Here is a 21,836-nt window from a genome sequence, read left to right as displayed (position 1 = left end):
ATACATAGTAACGTAAGCAAAGAAAATACATTCCTTCAACTGAATACTTGATTGTAGTTGATTGTAGGCTTTCTTAAGTCTTAAGTCTTAAGGCAAACCTCTCTTCAGGGAAAGTTTGGTGTCTGTATTGTTTTTGTGATTCATGTGCAGTATTGGTACCATTGCTGAGAGTAGTCAGGAAGGTATTTGGGTACTGTTTGATACATGCCTGAAGCCTTTCTGCGCTGCATTCCCCAGATCTGCTGCTACACGGACTCCCAGGGATGGACAAGTGTGCTGAGGGTCTGGTTCCTCAGTGAGAGGACTGAGTTTAAAAAAACAACCAAATAAAATCACTCAGCAACTGCTGTTAACTTCCACTTTTTCATTTCCTAGTCCTCAGAGGCTGAAAAACCATTGCTCAGCTTAACAAACTGTCTTTGCAGATGGCCAGCACCTTTGAAATCCAGACTGTTGAGTCCCTTCGGAAATTCCCTTCCTTTCAACACTGTGTATTCAGGCTGCTCCCTGGTTTCTATGCTTTTAAGACATTTCCTCTTCTCCTCTGTGGAAATTAACTCTTCTGCACAGATCAACAGCCTGCTATGCTGCTTCTGGCACTGGGAGTGTTAAATGAATGTGCTAGATATGCTCATTCTTCTAGTCTCTGATCTTCAGCAGCTGAAGACCAGCATAAGTCCTCAGACAGGAGATTCAGCATCCCTCCAAGAAGTTGGAGCATTGCTTGTGCTATAGCTGAATGTTTCCATCCTCTGTGTAACTTACCCCCTAAAAGGGTAAGTCTAGGGTAGCCTCTCTTTTCTCATTCATCAATCCACTGTGGTCTAATTACCAGTTCATGGGCCAGATCCAGCTGGTTCCCCCTTCTTTTTCCCCAAGCAATTTATTACTTGCTTGAGTAGCATATGCCTTGGGAACACCCAAAAGCTCTCCCTGTACCTGCAGACAACCCAGTGGCTGGAAACCAAGCCTCTGGCACAGCCACAGTGTAGGAGGTGGGATGAAGCATGGCTGAGAAAACATCTATGATCTGGTTAGGAGCAAGCAATTAATTGTTACATCAGCAGCTGCAAATAATGAAATACTGCTTTAAGTTTCAACTTTCTCAGTCTGCTCTATTTTTGTAATGATGCTCTTTCTTGTGGGAAGCCTTCTGAAAGTGGAGGATTGGCTACATCCCATATCCATGAGCAATGGGTCTGTGAGTATTTCAGGGATTAAGATGTGGTTAATGCTGTAATTCATGACCTATAAAGCTGTGTTTACTCATAGGCAGACTGCAGGATGCAGATGCAGAGGCTGGAGCTTTGCTTCACACTTAAACTGTGGTATAATACCATCAGGGTTAAGTGGGGCAACCACAGAGAGGAATTTTGCTTGTTGTTCCATGATTATCTGTAAATGATCATATAATTATCAGGGTTCCACACAATCTGCAGATCAGTGGCACAGCTAAAATATCTGCAGGTAGACATGTTAACTGCCTGGCAGAAAGTCACACAGACCTGCTCCATAATACTGAATGTTTTCTAAGGGTAGCTGACTCCTTCTGAGAAGAGGGGGGTTTTAAGTGATGGGCTACAAAGATGAGGTCTTGTCCTTCTTCTGTGGTAGTACTGAACCAGACCCAAGGGTCTTTTCAAGGCAAATTGAACTTTCAAGTATGGGCAGCATTCAGCTCCACAGCATCTGCAAAGGAAGTGTCCTCCTGTACTGGAAGGACAGTGTAATACATTGGTCTCAGAAACAAACTCCCTGTGTCTTCTTGGGAAAAAGCCTCTCTAACAGTAATTGACCCTGGTATTGTCCCATCAGGAGTCTATTACAAATGTGGTGAACTTTATTTCCTGTCAAACTTTGATTGCTCTTTGCATGCACTATTTTCCTTTAGTGGTGGAAGCAAGTTAAAGAGATGTGATACATGACTCTATTGAGCGCTTCTGGCAGCATCAGATGCCTGCCACTGTATTTCTCATGAAAAACTTTGCCCATGTCTCAAACTGTAAACCCATTCAAAGAGCCAACGTGTAAAGAAATAACAGTCACCTGGAGGTAACTCTTCCTACTTCACTGAGCAGGTGGCATCCAGGTCCTCAGGCTCCTCCTGTTTATCGTGCCAAGATTCATGGAGAGGCAAGTTTGGGCTGAGGGCTGGAAGGGAAGACTGCCAGGAAGTCTACTGCTCACTTTTCATCATGTGAAAGTACTGAGATATCTGAAATTGCAAGTACCAATTTAGATTACATTATTTTTAGACGTTTTTATATCTCCTCTGATGCATGAAGGCTGCTATAAATGAACCACAGCTCTTCTAGTTTAGTAGATTTTGATTCTCTGAATGGATACAAGAATTTTTATTCAATGTTTAATATTCAGAAAAGCTAAGTGAACAGCAAGTAACCCAGAAACACAGTCTTGTGCTAATAGAAGTTTTACATCACGCTGTCATATTTTAGCTGCTTTGTCTAACTCTGACTTTCTGATCCATCTGTTATGAGTTAAAAGGTCTGGAACTGAGTTAAATTGACCCTTGCTGGTAAAGGATAATTCATATTATTAACAGTATTCAACTACAACAAAAACTACAGAAGCCTGGACCATTACATTAGGAACCCCAAAGTGATTTTGATTAATTCAATAAACAAAAGTAAAAGCCAATAACCACAAAACTCCATGTGATACATTCTTGTTACTTCCTTATCTCTTGCAAGAAACTACTGAATCTTTGAATTAGCTTGTTTTCTTCTAGCAGAATCCATCTTGGAGAAAAAGCCTGTTGAAATTTGTTAATGCTGAATTCAGGAACATTAGAATTTCACTGTGTGAGTCACCAACAGGAAAGTTTCCCTCCTGACTAATTTATTTCTGGGTTTTTTTTTCCTTTTTTTGATATGTTAATGCTTTGCTTTTACTCCAATACATTCTTATATTTTTTAAGGAAGCAAAATGCTAATCCATGCTCTCCGACCAGATATTTTTCACATTTTCTGCACCAGTGCTATTGGTTTTTCTAAATTCTGTTGTATGGATCCAGTGTTATGTACTGCAGTATCTATGTAAAGACATTAGTTTCTCTCTGATGTTGAAAAAACTTTGCTTTTTTAATTTAAAAATGGTTGTTCAGTGCAGAAAATAACTGAGTCTGAGAGCCAAGTCACCTATCCTCTTTTTTTTTTTTAATTATTACATTATCTTATAGAGTAGGAGAAACATGCCTAGAGAATAGTTAGGGGAAAAAAACAGAAGTAGCTTGTTACTATGCTTATACTCAAGTGCCTTCCATTTGAGATAGAAAAGCTCCACATGTCCTACACTCTACCTTTTATTCCCTGGCAAAGAAGCCATATGACAGGAGATATGTTTGATGTTCCTACTGCATTCACTAGCCTTCATGGTGCTGATCAAATCAGTTCAGCTCACCGTGCCTCAGTGTCCCCAGTTCCAAGCAGGACAAGATTTTAATTATAAAATGCTATCAACTCTGCCTGTGGAGGTTATGTATGATTATCAGCTTATGGTCTGTAGGTTTCCCCTCACACATTCACACACACACAAACACACACACAGAGCAAATGCTGAAGGAGAGTAACAGCTTGTCTTTCATAAGCAACCTGGCAAGAGTTCAGTGCACACAGAGCAGTAATGATTACAGCATAAGTCTAAACCAACATCTTTTAGCCAGGGATAGACTGAAGAATGGAACAAAAGGGAGAGACTGGGGAATTACAAAAATCAGCGTAGAACAGTCTTAGTGCTCTGTTGTTCTGACATCTTGCAGGTTTTGAACTCAGCTTTTTGAAGCAGCTGAAGGAGAGTGGATTCTGGCAACTCATTTGCCCGATCCTTACTGTTCTGCTGTCACATGTATTATTTTAAAATATCATTATTAAAAACTAATGTGCTTGGTATAAAATTGCCAGGCCCTCTCAAGACAGAAGTTCAAATCTCCTGTCTAGACACGGATTTTGAAAGATCGAACAAGTTTGGCTAATGAGGAACACCGTGATATTAAAACTTGTTCTCTCCCTACCTGCTGAAAGGGAAGGAGTTAAGTGCCTTGCTGGTAAAGGAATCTGAATAATTCTTTTGCAGCTGCTTCTCACTTGCAGAATGAGTAAGGCTTTTGCTCTCACTGTTGTGCAAGTGGATGATTTGGTCCTGCAGTGTCAAGGTTGCTCTGCTATCTGGGAAGGAAAGTCTATCATCAGTACTTGCTGTTTCTCTGAGATTTTCTCTGGCTGCCATGTCCATTAGTGGAGTCCTTCAGAATTTTTAAAACATTTAGCCTCACAAATCCTCTCTGAACTAGGAAAAATGACAGAATTAAGGCTCAGAGAAGGAGGTTTCTTGCCTGAGGTCATCTGGGCCGCCTGTGGCATGAAAGAACTGGAGTCTTTCACAGACGGTAGGACTAAAATCATTAGCCTATTCTCTCTTCCCCAGAGTACAGGAAACAAGGAAGTAATTCTCAAAATACTTTTTTTTTTTTTTTTTTTGAGGGTGGAGAAACTGGAGAGTGATTTTTCGGTTTTTTTTTATGCACACTCAATATTTTGTCATCAGCCTATCTTGCTGTGGAAAGCTGCTTTGTGATGTTAAATGACATTCATATTATTCTTCCCAGTGTCTTTTGTTGTCTACAGGGTATAACAAGCCATGAAGCTCAAAGGAATCACATCAATTTTTATTCTGACCCTGGCTGACATTGATACGAACACTTAATTAAGAGTTCTTTCACCTCATGAAAACAGCTCTGAAGATCTGAACCTGATATGAGAGCTGCCAGCAATGCTAGTCAAGGCAAAGTGTCCAATTGCAAGATCTTCATGGGAACACTTGCCCTCGCAAACCATTTCAGTTGGGAATGGAATCTAGGTGTTTCCAAGTGGATGCCCAAACTCAAGCAAGAGGCTACTGCTTTCTCTTAGCTGTTCCTAAGGATTCCTGTTTCACACAGGGACCAATCAACAGGAGGGAGAGGTGCTCAGCTTTTCAGGAACAATGTAATCAGTTCAGGCGTACAGTTGGCTTTGGCTTCCCAAGTGCCATTAGTGAGAAAACTGATTTATTAAATGACTGGTTACAACAAAATGCACATTCCTTTTCTATTTATTTACATGCATGCATGGGTATTGATTAAAATCATTCCGGTTTGGCTACATTAAATCAGACTGTTGATAATTAAGCATCTGTGCCCAGGGCTTAGAACATTAGGATCATTAAAGAAATAAACAATAGTTTATAATAGGATCATTAGAGCAGTCTTAGCAGCACTTACAACATGTTTATTCAAAAACGAAATATACCCTACGGAAGAAAAATACCAATTGTGGAACACAGGGGATTTAAAATAAAAAGGTCAGTTTTAAAGCCTTTAAGTAAATAAAGAAAACTCGGCAACAGCTCATGTTTAAAAATAGACTAAGTTGCTAAAACAATAAAATGTGTTAATTGTAGGATCTGGAATATATCAAAAGAACAAGTACAGTCACCCTCATTACCTTCCCATTGTTCATAATGAGGAAACTCAGTATTAATACTGACAAATTACATACATCTTTGTGTATATACGCACAGCAAACACAGAGTGTTGGTTGTACAAGGCCAAGAAGGAAATAATTGCAGCTGCACCAAGGTTTAAATAAACTGCGTGTGTATCTGTACCAACAGCTCAGGTCTGCAAAAACCATCAGCTGCCCCTGAGCTGGGGGAGGTTTATAGGTCCTGCTCCATGTGGGAACGGATGACCTGGTGTCCAAGTGGCGGAGCAACCTCTTAACCCAGACACATACGAAGGCAGCACTTAAACAGTTTCTAATTAACACAGGTATCTGGCAGCACCTGCAATTTTCAGTGTGACGAATGCACTATTATTATTACCTACTCATCTACAGGGACTTTGGCTCACAAAACTCTCCTATTTACCCTTTTATCACACATCCTCTTAGCATGTAACACAAAATATTAATAATTTAATCCAAGAAATTAAAGCAAAGAACAAAGAGTTTAAATGAATTAAACCCTGTACAGTACTGGCTGGACTTCAGCCAAAGCCATGGAATGTTGGTAGCACCTCAAAGCAAGCCACTTCGGGCTCTACTAAGGAGACAACTCCTCCCGTTTTTCATGGAAGGGGCTGTCGCTGGGCAACACAATCTTCCCCTTAGGGCTTTGGCTGCCTACTCGGAGGCCACAACCGAGCCTTTGCCCCGGCCAGCCTTCACTGGCACTGCGCGAGGAACCACCGGAGCTGTGCCTCAGTAGAGCCCAGAGGGGAACAAGGGGCCGAGAGAAATCAGCCGCGCCGAACGGCCTGAAACACGAAGCAAGCCATTAACCCCAACCCACCGCTGCAGGTAAGCTACAAGGCATCGCACCCAGCTGTGCTCTGATTGGCCTGCACCTCCGCCAATCTCCTGTTGCCGCGGCAACGCGTTAACCCTCCCGCAGGCACTCCCCGCGCGGCGACTGATTGGTCAGAGGGGCAGTGACGTGCGCGGGGTTTTTATGGTTCTCAGCTGGAGGGGAAGTGGCTGGAGAGGGTGAGTCGTAAGCTTGCAGGCAGGACGGAAGTTGTTGCTGCCGCCGCCGCCGCCGCCATGACTTTTAAGCGGAGCCGGGACCGCTTCTACAGTACCCGCTGTTGCGGCTGCTGCCATGTGCGCACCGGCACCATCATCCTGGGTACCTGGTACATGGTGAGAGCCCGGCGCTGGAGGGACGGCGCCGCTGAGGGGGCGGTCATGAGGGGGGGGAGGGAGATGGGTGTGCAGCGCGCATGCGTGGAGCTGGGCTTTTGCCCAGCTTTGGTGCGCGGGTGTGGGACAGCGCGCATGCGGCCGGGCCGGGGGGTCCTGAGGGGGGCTGTGGCGAGGCTGTAGTGGGGCCATGAGGGAGTTGTGGGGGTGGGCACAGCGGGGCTGCTTCTCACCGCAGCAGTTGTCCCCACTTTGGGAGTCGGCTGTGTCTTGCCAGCTGTTAAGACTGTGCCTCGTGTTCCCGGCGGGGGAAGCTGCATGGGTTTCCTGCAGTCATCCGCGCGATTCGAGCCCCTCTTCCGTCTGGAGTGTGTTTCGAGCTTGCCTGACACAGTTGTTCCCCGGTGGCCTCATCTGTGGCGGCTAGGGAAAGAAAATCAAGTAGAAGTTCAGGGCATCTTAATGTGGCTCCGTGAGGGGTTTTGTTACTATTACTTTTCTTGGATTGGAGGCATAGGGACTTGTGTTTCAGGCAGTCCTGAAAATATCCTTGGTAAGAGAGGAGATGCTTGGGGAAACTGGAATATGGGTACGTCAGGGAAGTTGTGGCTGTCCAGCTGAAGGCCAGGCTGGATGGGGCTTTGAGCAACTTGGTAAAGTACAAGATGCCCCTGCCTGTGGCAGGGGATTGGAACTAGATAAGCTTTGAGGCGCCTTCCAAGCCAAACATTCTGTGATTTTATAATTCTAAGATGTGGTTCCCCTGAGTAGTGTTTAACTTCTGAGAGGAAGATGAAGGTCTTCAAAATGAGCATGACTTCCACTTGTTGAAAAGCTTTCCATAAAGCGTTTCAACAAGTTCCAGTTGTTTGGTACTCTGTATTCTCAACACAGAGGGGTAATACAAAGAGATCTGGTTTCCAAAACACCTCGTTTTTTGACTGGTGGGTGCTTTTTCTGAGAGAGTGCTGTAGTGGTGGAGCTGAAATGTTAAAGGGATATTTTTGCAGTAGAGTGAAATGCTGTTTTCACAATAGTACCAGCAAGTTAAGACATGGAGCGTTAATTTCCCTTAGTTCTCTTAAAGGTAAGCTGAGTTCCTCTTTACTGAAGTAATTTCCTCGTTTTTCCTTCCCCTTACCCTCATGGGCTGTAAAAAAAAAAATGTGAGGATAGTTTAAAAATGTTACATCATACCTTTTCTGTTCTCCTGAAGCTGTAACCAAAGCCTGTATTCTCCTTTATCATTCCCCAGATTATAAAAATAAGACAATGCTGAATTTTTGTGCCTTGATATAAAGGAGCCATGTACAGAAAGTGCTTTTACAGGCAGTGGGGGTTTGAAGTTTGTGGAGTTCATGGTTTATCTTCAGCAAATATATGGGTAGAGGTTTTTTGGGGGTTTTTTCCTTTCATATTGGTAGTTCCACTGATTAAAAAAAATATTTACAAACGAGCAATAAAACGGCAGGAGAGTGGAAGAAAAAGCAAGGTGGGTGGTGGGAAGTGTACCAAAACTCTAGGAAAGGGGCTTTGGGGGTTTTGTTTTGGTTTTGGGTTGGTTTTTTTGTTTGTTTGGTTTTTGTTTTTGTATGTTTGTTTTTGGGGGTGTTTGGTTTTTTTCTCTTTGTTTTCTCCTTTTTCAAAAGGAAATTGAAAAAAAAAACGTTGTGGCCTCGATTAAGCTCTGTTATTAGTTCATGTAAAATAGAAAAGTAAGGTCCTTGCAGTACTGAACAGGAGACTTGTTCTGGTAACCTGCAGACCCTCCAGAAGTTTTACCCTGTGCTGGTAGAGGAGATCAAGAATATGCTTCTGGTACCTCAAGTAAAAGCATAAATTGTTAACAGTAAAGAGGCACTCATTCTTGTTACAAACCTTCTGCCTTCTCTGCTTTAGTTTTCTGCTTGCAGGAGCATCTAGAAACCCAGGAACTTGGTGGAATGGTGGACAGGGGTGTATTTTCTATGGCCACAGACCCAGTAGTACTTACAGCTTCTACCTCTCTTGCTGTGCTTCCGTAGCATCTTGTTGCTCGGATGTAGTACCTCTCCCTCCTGCCTGAGTCTCTGCAAGTATTTGTAGTGCTCACAGACCGACAGTGGGAAGTATGTGGGTCATCGATGATGGCTTCAGAGCTGGAGTAGTGTGTGAGACCAAGTGTTGCTTTGTTCTCTTGTAATTGCAACAGATTTCAGGCTGCTAGAAGGGAAGAACAAAGTGAGTTCAGGGTAGCAGTGTGCATGTGAAGTACTTCACAGCTGTGCTTTTTCTATAAACTGTATCACCTTAACTACGTATTGAAAATATTTACCCATTTCTTTCCAGCTGTCAGCTGGGAAAAGGTGGTAACTCTTAAGTCTGACAATTATTAGCTGTTTGAGCTGAAATAAGTAAGGTCTTACCATGAAGCCTTAGGTGGTCTTGCCTAATGCTTTAAATCAGAATTCAACTATAATTCATACCTTTTGAAAGCCAAGTATAATTCGGGCAGTGGTAATTAAACTTACTTTTCTGCTGACAATAAATTAAATGGCCTAGGGCATATTAAGGTGATTAATGCAACATTTAAGTGTGTCACTAACTTCAGTCTTTCAGACACTAGCTTGTGATAAGTATGTCTAAATTAGTTCTAAAATTAGTGCTTGAAAGTTGTAGGTGGGACAAATAGTAACTCTTAGGGTGGGATTTTTCATTTATTTGTGGGGGTTTTTTAGTTTATTTTTTGTTTGTTTGTTTTGCAAGGGAGGTAGCTTTTTGGTGGGGGAGAATGCTCAGTTCAACAATAGCTTCATGTTACTGAAAATCTTGGTCAGCTTTTATTTACTGGATAGACTATGTTCTTGTGCTGAGCAGTCCTGAAGGAATTTGATACCAAACACAAAATGGAGTTGCATAGCAGTCTACTCCAGATGTTTTTAGTAAGATAAGAGTTTTGGCTACTTAATACATATGCGTTATGTAACAGTTTCTTTAGGCATTTTCCTATTCCTTGCTTATTTGTGTACTTACAAGCCTTGCATCTAATTAACTTGTCTCCTTGCTAGACCAATTATATCACTGTCCTTATTGAGTAGTGAGTCTAGAGAGACATATAAGATACTATCTTATAAAAATGTCTGCTGTTGATGCTATGTGGTCAAACTGTCTTCTACGCATGTGCTGTTGTTTCTGATAAATACATAAAGCTGTATGTGCAAAAAGATGAATTAAGAATGTTTCTAGCATACTCATACTTAAGTTCTTGTGCTAATACAGTTTGGTTTACTCTGCAACACCCACTGCTGTCCTGTGTAGGAAGGAAACAGAAACCTCCTATTCCTAGCTCCATAATTGCAAATGTGTGGTTTTGGAGTTTGTTTCTTCCTGTAAGCTTTCTTACTAGGCAATGTTTTCCAGAAACCGGAAGTATGAACACTGTGCTAGCAAAAATCAGATCAAAGTTCAATAAACACTTCAAAAGTACTAGCATTGTTTTGGAGGGAGTGGCTGTTTCATTCTGGCAGCAGACTTCAGCGATGGAATCAAAATGATGCAATTGCTACTGGTTAGCAGGAGGGTGAGGAGGATCTCGAGTCATTTGTTCACTGAACAAGATCACCAGAAATGAAGAAATGTAACTTGTCCCAGCCTAATCTTGAAAGTGCTAGAAGGTCTGAAGCACCCCATTTAAAATTATTATTTTTATTATTTCAGTATGGTTAAAAACCAAAACAAACCCCCCATCTTGGTTTGTTTCTTCAGAAGCATGTTTAAGAAAAAACACAGGGAAAGTCAGAGATGAGAAGGTGGAGTAGTGCAGGGCAATTTTCTTCTTTCTCGCTCTTAAGAAGGAATAAGCAAATTATAAGTTGAATTCTTGTTTATGTCCAATACTTTTAGTTACTTGTAGTGCTTGAGGAAACCTGGACTTTGTGCTCAGGCCTCCAGAGAGACAAAGCACTTGCATAATTGGGTTTTAAATGTATACCATGGAGATACAGCTCACTGATTGAAAAGATAATGCTTATCCCACAACCATTTGAGTTCTGATCATATGGGGAGCTAATATTTGTTACCAGTTTGTACCAAAAAAGCTGACTTTCTACTTTAATACCAGATACTGTATTTTTTAATTTTAATATAAGCTACATGAAACTTTGAGATCAGTTATCCCAACTATAACAGCAAAATACATTTCTTAAATTACTAGAAAACTAAATTTTTTCATCTTAGTGGAGTCATATTTTGAATCAGAATTTGAACATCCATTTTGTACTTCTTTTTTCTTTTTTTTTTTAAAAAAACTTTCTAACAAAAAAGACTAGGTTGGAGACTGCTGGGTCTCCTGAGGTATCGCCTCAGAATAGGGCACTCTTCACCAAGTTGGATTTGTCAGCTCTTAAGGGGATGGTGGTTATAATCTTCAGTTGACACTGGTGCTTACCTGTGCTGTGAGTTTTCTGACTTCCCCATATACACCATTTGTGAACTTATATTTTATTCACAGCGAGTATGTTTGTTGAAGCTCTGACGATGCCTTGCAATTCAAACTGTACTCTTGCTGCTAGTCACACTGACTATCAAGTTGAAACTGGCATTGTGGTCTTGCTATTAAATCAAGCTTCTGTGAAAGAAGAATGTTGGTGATTAAAATGCAGGTTCTGGCTTTGTGCTTAAAAGGACTACTAGTTTTGAGTTGTTGGTTACTCTTAGTTGAAATCCATATGTTGAATATGATGAATTGCTCAGTGCTGTGATGTGATTGACAAATAGTAGTAATGGAGTCCTGGAAACCCTGGGGTGTTTATTGGCAGAGCTTTGGGTTTCTTGTTTTTTAAGTTACTATTTTTATTCTCTCTCACTGATTGAACCTAATAGATTGGATTTTGAACAACTCTTTAATATTCTGTTTTCCTTCATGCCATTTCAGGTTGAGAAAATAAAGTAATACTTAAAACTGCATTCAGTAACTAGTGAAAATTGCAAAGGACTTCAGTATTCTAAATTAGGACCACGGATAGAATGAAAATAGGATAAAAAAGCAACAAATGCAGGATCAGTCTCACCATTCCAAGGCATTCAGGTTCTTGAGTACTTCTATATTAATTCAAGTGCTGCTTACTCTTTGCCTTGAGGCAGAGTGCCAATCATGGCAGTAAAACTTGGTATTTAAGTAATAATTGAATTTTGTCCTGAACTTTATCACTGTTTCAATTATAATTTTGATTGTGTATAAGTAATAAATAAATGTGCCTCTTTGTGTTTTATGAAGTAGAAATCAGTGCTTGAACTGCCAGAGATCTGAATCTTGACATAGGCTTTTTAAAACGGGTATAGAGCAGGAAGTTACTTCATAAAGTGTAGGTCAGTATCGCTGGTTTACTTTGAGAGGAGGAAATAGAAGCCTGGAAAATACCTTGAGAGCAGAAAGCCAGAGTACAGAAGGATGAAATGGGAATAGTAAGAGAATGTAGTATTCTATACATTTGAATAATGGGGAAGCAAAATACAAGACCTAAGACAAGTGGCAGATGAACAACTTGACAGTAAGCCCTGAAAGAAGTGTGTTGTGAGGGGGAAAAATATGCTCGTTTCAAGGCTAAACATATTGGTGTCTAAACTTAGTTCTTCATTGGCAGCTGTACTAGTTACTGTATTTTTACATTCCAAGGCATAAAACAAAGGATACAAGTGGATGAAAGTAGCTGGAATTTCTAATTAGTTTGTATAATACATGATGACATGATAGCATTTCTACAGAGCGATCAGCTTTGATTTCACTGAAAGGTTCTTCTTAGCAGAAAGAGTAAGCGAGCTTATTGCCATGATAGCTATAAACCGGGGGGGGGCGGAAGACACCCAAACCACTAAAGCTAAACCAAACAACAAAATCCTGTTTAAAGGGGGGGGGGGGAAACCCCGCAAAAACAAAACCTGGTAGCAACAGTGAGTTGATGGTAGGAACTCTTAAGTCTTAAAAGCTAAAACTCCTTTTAAATGGTCAAAAGCTTTTTTTATGTTACTGAAAACTTTTGTAATTGTGCATAGCCACTACTGCTATTATTAACTCCTGGAACCAAGCCAGTGTAAGAACTATCAGGCAGACATGTGTAAGTTGTAAGAAAGTGCAAACCAGTTTGGTTATTTTCTCTTGAGGCAAATTGTGAAAGATCCTGCTGGCGGTGCCTGCACTGAATACTGATTGGCAGCTTCAAAATGCCACCATTACACTTCTTTTTGTTATGCAACCTTTGGCATGTCTCTCCACATACTAGTAACAGAAATTGTGCCCTGTAAGTCTTGAATAAGTTGTAAATACTGTGAAGGCATGGGGTTTTTTTTTGTTTCCCCCCACCCCCCAACCCCACCCCCCTCCAGAATCTTCAGCTACTTTTGATTCTCTTGAGCTTACTAGTACTGAAAGCATTTCTGGTATGTAACAAAATGTGAGGGGAGAGACATCTGCATGTGCGTTCAGTCCTTGTATTAAATTTTCATTTCTTGGAAGAAACCAAGAAGCAAGCTACATTTGATCAGAGCTGTAGCGGAAGTTATTCCTCATGCTCTCAGTATTTACTGTGTGATGCTTACACATTGCCTTGTTCTGCCTGCCCCCTCAGTGCTGTCTGAGAGAAGGGTACAGTACCGTATTTGTGCATTGAGTTAACTCTGCCTTTCAATTTGTTGTAGAAAGCATAAACTCTTTCCAGATGTCCCTTGTTGTGTCTGTTTCCTTCCTGGCCTTTTTAACTGTTTCCAGTTTTCTGGTTCATGGATCTCTGCATTCATCATGCAGCATCATTTAAACTATATCATTTGCTCTCTACAAACCCTATCCATCCTGTTTGTTTACAAAGTTGTTTAGTTATGATTCATTAAAACTAGCAAGAGTTCAGTGCTCTTCTGGTTGTTAGTAGTTTAACTAAACCATATTGAAACTTTATTCAGTTTTGTGTTGGGTGGTTTTGTTCTTTCCCCCCCCCCCCCCCCCCCCCCCGGTAAAGCAAAGATTCTAACTAAAATAAAAGTTTTGTTAATGTGTCTTTGAGAAGCTCATAGCTGTTTCAGTGTAAATAACCTTTAGGTAACTGTGATCCTTCTCAGGTGGTGAACTTGCTGATGGGCATCTTGCTGACAGTAGAGGTGACTCATCCAAATACAGTGCCAACTGTTGATATCCACTATGAAGTCATCGGAAATTACTATGCTTCTGAGAGAGTGACTGGTAGGTGTACAATTCTGTTGTCTGATTAGAAATAAAGCGTGCAATATCGTGGTGTAATTGCCTTACACTAGATGTGTAACATGCATACAGCTTTTTTTATATGGTTGTCTTGTTGTCTGAAGTTCTTTTTAATTATTCTGGGATTGAGTTGTACTACAGGACTGTTTTTGAGGGTTCCAGAGTTCTGTTTTATAGTCTTCATGTTAATTATTCATGGTCTGGCTTGAGGAGATTTCTCAGTTCTGACCTGTGACTGTATCTCACATTTGCTAGTAATGAAATGAGAGTGGAAAAGGGACAAACACCTCTGCCAAGATTTCAAATGAAATTAAAGCAGATACATGTAAAATGTCACATGTTCAGTAATGAGTGTTGGTGTTCTTGGTAGCCTTAAGCTTATATGACTGAAACACTTTTAGTGTCAAATGGCTATCATGTGCTTTTGACTCTAAGATTCTTGTTTGCCATGTTAGGATATAGGCCAGAGGGTTTTGTATGCATGAAGGGATATTACGATTTTGATTGTGCCATGTGGCTATTGTGAGTAACAGTACTTGCTGCTTATGCTGAGTACTTAGGGTTTCCTGATCAATGCAGTGTATTTTGGTCATGGGAGGACGTCCTTCTTGATGCCATCTGTGTGTGTAGATACTATCTTGTACTGAATTGGGTAAATGAGTGCTTCTGCATTGTATCTTCTCAAATCAGTTGCAGACTAGAAAGTTATGATTCTCAGATCATCTCTTTCAAGCATGGGAACCACAACAGTTTGGCTTCAGCATTGCTAAAAGCATTAACTTAACACATCTATAGACTCTCAAACTGGTTTCTTTCTCTGTGTTTAAAAGTGTGAACTGTGCTTGCTGTATGAGAGTGAGTATAACCTAACTTGTGGAAAGCAGCTGTTTTTCTGTCATCAGTAATTGTGATACACAGGAAGAATCTTTATCATTCAGTTTCCCTGAGTGTCCTGGATTCTGCTACCACTTGGCTTCTGTTCAGCTGCCTTTTCTTGTAAATAATGGGATACCTTCCATGCAGTGATTTCCTGTTTTCCTTATTGTTACTGAAGGAACCGTGCTACTCTTGCTACCAATGACTGAATTATATAATCAAACCATTTTAAAGTGTAAAGGTTGATACTGGGCTGGCTTTACTTAAAATTCTTTCCAGTTGTAAAGATAATCACCCACATAACTTTAGCACTGACGTATATTGCAAATCAGCATCTTTATGTTGCATTACTGTCAGTCTATGTCAGGCTTCTAACTCATGTATTTGAGCCTTGTTCAGGCTTTTGATTAAGGCAGAGGGATTTTTACAAATGCCTTCTGGTTTTCTTGAATCAGGTCTTCTCCCATTGGTAAAGATGAGACTTAACTTGGTTCTGCTGCTGCTCGTTTGATCAAATGTAACTGTTGAGAGCAGAACCTGGTGATGGATAGATCTCAGGTATCTGTGAGATGCAGTGTGACAGCTACAGGAAATGACTGATGATTGTTTTTCTTTTAATGCAGAAAATGCTTGTGTTCTGTTTGCAATCTCCCTCCTCATGTTCACAATCAGTGCAATGATGGTGTATGGTGCAATTGCTGTAAGTATGTTTATAGCCCCTGGTTTAAAACTTGCTACTTTAATTTTTAACCGAGTATCTTCCAGAGGGTCACTATTTTTCTTTTCCCCCCCACTCCTTAGCATCGTGTAGGCTGGCTCATCCCCTTCTTCTGTTACCAGCTCTTTGACTTTGTGCTCAGCTGTCTGGTTGCCATCAGTTCTCTAACCTACCTGCCCAGAATCAAGGATTACCTGGATCAGTTGGTAAGTGTTTGTTCAGCTTCAGTTAGTCCTTTACATTTGAAATTAAACTTTGGTTTAATTGTGTGACTAAGCTATAGTTACTTTCCTGTGCCTAAGAATGAGAAATTCAGACTACAGCAGCCACAGGGGGTGAGTGCTAGGGTGGTTATAAGAAGGAGACTTTAACAGAGGTGGAAGTGCTAAAGGTGTCCTTGTTCCCTAGAAGGAAAGCCAGTGAGAGTAAAGAATTGTGATGGGAATTGTTGGTTTAAACTGTCTTTGCTGCATTTGTACTCAAAACAATAATGTTTGTGACCCTTTAAGCAATGTGGTTCTACTGTAGGTTTGCTCCTGCAGATTGAAAATGTGTTGATGCTTATTTGGTGGGGAAAGGGAAGAAAAGCATAGATAAGTGTAGCTGTATAGGATCCTACACGATTATGGGATGGGATCTGGGATTCTGAGGGTTCCTTTTTACGTTCTGCATGGCTCTTCTTATTTTGCAACAATATCTTCTAAGGAAACTGTAAAAGAGTTTTCATTAACACTGCCTATATTTTAACTGCAATAAGACTCAATGGGTAGAATATGCTGAGTTAATGGTGTTTACACGTTCTTTCTGGCTGGTGTTTAGATTTGTTCAAGTAGATGTAAAAAAAAAACAACTTTTAAAAATAGATTAAAAAATTGTATTGGAGAGAGGCTTTGTTACTGTGGTCAGGGAAACAGAAGGGTGAAACTCACAAGTTGTTTGTTTTAGCTCTTAAGCTTGGGCAAATTTTTGTGTTCTGCTTTGCACACATGTTACTTACTGTTGGACTGACAGGGGGTAATTGACATGTAAGTCATTGAAGACTTGTAGTGGACCACAGGTACAAATGTTGTGCTACGGCTGTTAAAAAGGAAATTTCATGGATATTTGTATCAGCATGGGGTTGAGGAAGTGAGTAGGGGCATAGTACAAGGCTGCTGTATAGGTAGCCCTTCTCTGAACTGACCTGTTCTTGCAGAACAGGCAGTACGAATACTGTGCTTCATGGGAAGATAAAGAAGAAACTAGTGAGAAACAGAGCTCTTTGTTTATGGCAGAGTAGTTTATGCAAGAGTTTGATTGCATTTGGTGTGAAGTTTGGATGTTCTGTCATATTTGTTACTATGCAGTGTTCACGCTTATCTGTTCCCTTTCTCTCCCTTCCTTATTTTTTTTTTAACTAGCCGGATTTCCCTTACAAAGATGATCTTCTTGCCTTGGACTCCAGCTGTCTCTTGTTTATTGTTTTGGTGGTCTTTGCTTTATTTATCATCTTAAAGGTAAGTTAAAACTTAAACATGTGTCTGTTCCATGAGTTACTATATAAAGATGTTATCAGTCTGGGTTAATTCCCAGTGCTTGATGTTGTCACTCACTGTGCCTAACAAACCAGGGGTGAATGTTTTGAAAGGAAGGCAGTGGAAGGAGGAAATGCATAGGTTAATTCAGAGCTGCATCTTTCTATCTACTAAAGGGTGATCTGACCAGTTATTTTCTTATTGCAAATCTAAATACAGAGGCATTCATTTGAATTACAAAAACTGTTGTGCTGACAAAGCAGGTTAGAGAAACGAGTTGGTAATATACATTGGCCATGATAATATTCCTTTACTGCATTCATATTGTTGCCCAAGGAGGTTGTGAATGCTCCATCCCTGGCAGTGTTCAAGGCCAGGTTGGACGAGGCCTTGGGTGATAGTTTAGAGTGAGGTGTCCCTGCCCATGGCAGGGGGGTTGGAACTTGATGATCTTAGGGTCCTTTCCAACCCTAACTATTCTATGATTCTATATTGTATTTAAGAAAAAATGAATAAAAAAGAATTTTCCTAATCCTCTGTACTTTTTCCAAGAGGAATGTCTTGCTGAGGGAGTGGAAGCCTAATATGGTAGATTTTTGTAATGATTAGAAAATTCAGTACCTTGTGTATAACCACATGCTAGCCTGACAGTGAAAAATTGAGAGATTAATGTTATACAGATGATGATAATAAAAAACGTAATAATCTACGCAACATGACAGGATGTCTTTCTGCAGCAGTTAATGCGAACTGAAAGTCCAGGCTGCTCTGCCATCTTCTTGCCTTTCCCAGTTGTGCGTTTGTGCCTTCTTTTTCTCACTGGTAGTTGGACAAGTAGCAATGTTATCTCAGGGATGAGTAGGACTGTGCTGGTTTATCTTCCTCCTCCTCCTCCTCATCTTCCTCCTGGCAAGTTTGGACTGATACCCACAGAAGCACGAGCCAGTTGAGGATTAATTCAACTAGCACTGCTGAGGCAGATAGATTAGCTGAATGGATCCGTGAATTCTTTTGCTAAAACGTGTGTGTGGCTCATGCTCTGAGTCATTGTTATAGCAGAAGCTAAATGCATGGCTACATCTGGGAAATGGCAACTGTGCTTTAGGGATGTGTTGACTAAGTTGATTTATGCTCCTTTTTGTCATATGAATGTAAGCCAGCATCTGATTTCTGAATCAGTTAATTTGTATGAGGTCTTTAAAAAGAGAAATCTCTCTTCTTTTAGGCATATCTAATTAACTGTGTATGGAACTGCTATAAATACATCAGCAACGGACGTTTCCCAGAGATAGCTGTGTACCCGGCTTTTGAAGCTCCTCCACAGGTAAAACCTCTTTTTTGAAATAAAAGGAACCTGTATAAAAACACTGTATCATGTATGTTTACAACCCTTGTCCAGCTTTCTAAACAAAGACTAGAAAAATGAAAAAAAGTTAAAGCAGCTTGATTTTATGGTGGGTTATTTTTTAGTTACAATCTTACAGTGCATAAAGTAGGAGGCTTTATAGAGAGGAGTCCGTGAATGTTCTTGTAGTGCAGCTTTCTGATGACACCAGTCAAATTCTTTGTTGCTGCTTTGCAAAACCTAGAGGTGGTGGGGTGGAATGGATGACCTTTGGTTAGGTTCAGCAGAGCGGTAAACACCATTGCACCTTCTTCCGCTTCATCACTGTCTTACTGGAAACAGCAGCAAGTTCTTAAACATTTACCTGCAACAGAGGGTTAAGATGCTGATGGGGCAACAACACTTTTGTTGTTTTGGGGTTTGTTTTTTTTTCCTAAACCTTTACATTAATCTCTTCAAAATGTCTTCTCCTCAGTATGTTCTGCCCACCTATGAAATGGCAGTGAAGATGCCTGAGAAGGAACCTCCACCTCCCTACATACCTGCCTGAAGCAATTTTTATGTTGATTAACATCTGTACCAGCTTCCTGGGGGTTCTGTCTTTTAATCTTGCAAATAAAAATATTCAGGGCTTTAGGAGCAAACTGTTCTGTTTCAACTGTTTGATACAAACTTTACTAAGCAAAACACATCTGAGAGTGATTTTGTTTGCTTTAATTTTTGTTCTCCTTAATGCTCTTAAACATTTTCTTGCCTTAGGGCCTTATACTGCAAGAACTTATGCATGTGACTAACTTGTGGCTTTTAATAATACCAACTGAGCCAATCTGCAATTGAAGTTAGCTACAATTATAAGCATCTGCAGGATCATACCCTTAATTTATATTTTTTTTGTAAAGTAGGTCATAAAGACAATCTGGTTGTGCAGCAATATGACAGTTTGCCTTTATCCAGTTTCTGGAGGGGGACAGGGTTTGAATGTGGTATATATGTGACTTTTTTTACTTTGCACTTTCCTGATATGTTATCTTACCTTCATTGTGGGTTTCTTTGTTATCCTATGTCTTGAAACATAGGAGTTTTCAGGAAGAAGTGAGAGTGGCACAGGACATCTATTACCATGTGCTACAAATGCAAGAAAAATAAATAGAAATGTGAAGATGGTTGCATGCTTCTAATCTTATATGTATTTTTCTCTTTGTGATAAAGGTTACTTAAATAAATCTTTTACAAAACATTTACTAGTAGCCTCACTTGGTTTGTCTGCTGGGTTTGGGGTTTAAGTGTTTCAGTGTGCTGCAAGTGGTCCCACATACATGCAGCTTCATGTACATGAGCTTCCTATGGGTTGTTTAGTGGCTGGTCTCTTCTTCAGCAGATGTCTTCCTGTGGGTGGAGAATGGGTATTCCCTCTGAGGTATTATGCTCAGTTTGCAGCCTTTGCAGATCATGTACTCAGTTGTCTTCTTGTCTGGTTGCTATTTAACGCATAAGCTGGGAAAAGGGAATTGTACTGGAAGCTTCAGGCTCTCAGGGCAAATTTGATGCCTGATGAGCTCACGCATTAAGAACAGGACAGACACCCAGAGGGACTACGGTGTGGTTTACACTGGAAAATGTCCTAAGTTATTGAATGGATGTTCTAAAAAAAGGAACAACAAACTCAGCTGAAGAACTTTCTACTCTTCCTTCTCTGTAGTTAAGAGGTAAAACATAACTTGGTGATCTGCTAATGTATCTGAAGAAAAAATGGCTTCCTACACTGGAAGATAAAAGGGAGTTGGGATCAAACTCTGGAAAAAAAAGGAGTCAAATATCTACAGCACAAAGATTGTTGGTTATTCCAGCCTGTTCAAGTATGTTTCCTTTCTGTTCCCCTAACATGTCTGTAAGTTCCCTCTGTCCTTACCATGCCATCAGTAATAGTTTCCTGAGTTTTCCTTTCAGTGAAGTTTTCCTTTACCTGAGTTTTCCTTTTACATCTGTGAGAGCATGTTAGGCCATGGTGGTTCAAGGCCCTCGTGCTGCTCCTCTAGCACCACTAGCCCTTCTGATGCATACCTGCCTCTGTTGGCAGAGGTGCTCAGTGTCTGGGTTTCAAAGGCACTGCACTGGGGCTTACAAAAGGACTCCATAACCGGGGAATCTGCTGGCCAAGCACCTTAACTCCGGGGGGGGTGCTGAAAGACCATGTGAAACTGAAGTGGTATAAGAAACACCGCTGGAACTGCTCGGGTTGTGTGTTGTACTCGTGTACCCATCTTGGCATACACTGTGGCCACAATCCATCTGCATCAGGGAGACTCCCTCTGTGTTACAGAATGAAGCTAAAGCCTTGCTCTTTCCTTTGTTGGCTGACTGACCATGGGCATCAGAGGAACTTCAATGAGTTGGGTATGAGCACAGCCTGATGGGGGCACTGAGGCTTCCCAAAATGCACCTGGGTGATCTCGTGGGTGAGCAGTATTTGGCAGCAGCAGGCACTGCCTGAAGTTGTTGTGGGGAGTGTGTGTGCCTGTGCTGTTGCTCAGAGCTGCAGCTCCCTCCAGGAGATGAAAGCTGGTTTACTCTACCAGACCGTGTACTGTGGCTTTCTGTGTGAAGGGAGTTGTTCCCACTCCCCTGATGCTGTTTGCAGTCTTTGTGAGTGTATGATGGCCTTCATCTACCAGGCAGTCAAGACTTCTTGCTGAAGTGGGGCAATACCTGCCTGGGGCGATACTGTTGGTGGGTTGTGAGGGTGTGTGGGGTCCTGTTTCAAATCATAGAACAGTTTGGGTTGGAAGGGACCTTAAAGCTCATCCAGTTCCAGCCCACTTACAGTGGGCAGGGACACCTTCCACTAGACCAGGTTGCTCAAAGCTCTGTCCAACCTGGCCTTGAACACTGCCAGGGATGGGGCAGCTATGGTTTCTGATAGCAGAATAGACTTCACAACTCATTAAAGTTGTAAAGCAGGTATGCTTTATTCAGCTGAAGGCGCACGGGGGATTGGTGCTCCAAAAGGCATGCACACCTCAGTGCCGTTTTCCTTCTACATTTATCCTGTAAAGTTGTACATATGTGTTAGGATGCGCAATACGCCTATACATATTTATATTCTATCCCCGCTTTGTATTATAATGAGCTAAAAGGCTCTCCACGCATGCACAGTCCCTCCTGGTGGTCTTGGGCAGGGGTCTTCAGATGAAGTAAGTAGTCTTCCTCTTGTGGGTAGGGGTCTTCAAGATGAAGTAAACGAGTCTTCCTCAGGTTTGAACTTTTTACCTCTGCTCCTCACGCATGCTCTTTAGGAGCTGGATGGGTCTGGTCTATGTCCAACTTATTTAATGAGCTGTTCTCTTCATTAGAAGGTTCTATCCTGGTACTGCCTGATAAGGCATCTGCTGAGCTTGTCAAACAAGCTATAACTTAAGCAGTACCCCCTTGTACAAACCCCTCTGTTGTCCTCATTAGAAGG

At 41.1% G+C, this 21,836-nt stretch overlaps 1 protein-coding gene and 2 long non-coding RNA genes across 3 annotated transcripts; 2 read left to right on the top strand and 1 right to left on the bottom strand.

Moving 5' to 3' along the window:
• The first annotated feature begins 1,672 nt into the window (after positions 1 to 1,672).
• On the top strand, positions 1,673 to 5,091 carry LOC133211095 (uncharacterized). The gene is made up of 2 exons (XR_009725107.1): positions 1,673 to 4,405; positions 4,644 to 5,091. It is a non-coding gene; the product is annotated as an uncharacterized LOC133211095 (long non-coding RNA).
• Positions 5,092 to 6,542: 1,451 nt separating this feature from the next.
• On the top strand, positions 6,543 to 19,617 carry LAPTM4A (lysosomal protein transmembrane 4 alpha). Its single transcript, XM_061351223.1, has 7 exons — positions 6,543 to 6,698; positions 13,785 to 13,905; positions 15,423 to 15,499; positions 15,601 to 15,723; positions 16,918 to 17,013; positions 18,257 to 18,355; positions 18,852 to 19,617. Exons 1-7 carry the CDS (start codon positions 6,600 to 6,602, stop codon positions 18,924 to 18,926), a joined length of 690 nt encoding a protein of 229 aa, XP_061207207.1. The 5' UTR covers positions 6,543 to 6,599; the 3' UTR covers positions 18,927 to 19,617.
• Positions 10,983 to 13,835, bottom strand: LOC133211103 (uncharacterized). Its single transcript, XR_009725108.1, has 2 exons — positions 13,759 to 13,835; positions 10,983 to 11,304 (listed from the first exon to the last, which is right to left on the bottom strand). It is a non-coding gene; the product is annotated as an uncharacterized LOC133211103 (long non-coding RNA).
• Positions 19,618 to 21,836: the final 2,219 nt, after the last annotated feature.

Source organism: Neopsephotus bourkii, unplaced genomic scaffold, assembly GCF_033783945.1.
Source record: "Neopsephotus bourkii isolate Nb327-2 ecotype Australia unplaced genomic scaffold, CSIRO-AGI_Nbou_v1 NB_565, whole genome shotgun sequence".
Classification (NCBI taxonomy): Eukaryota; Metazoa; Chordata; class Aves; order Psittaciformes; family Psittacidae; genus Neopsephotus; species Neopsephotus bourkii.
The sequence above is the reverse complement of the archived record's forward strand: the minus strand, read 5'-3'. Positions and strand labels throughout refer to the sequence as shown.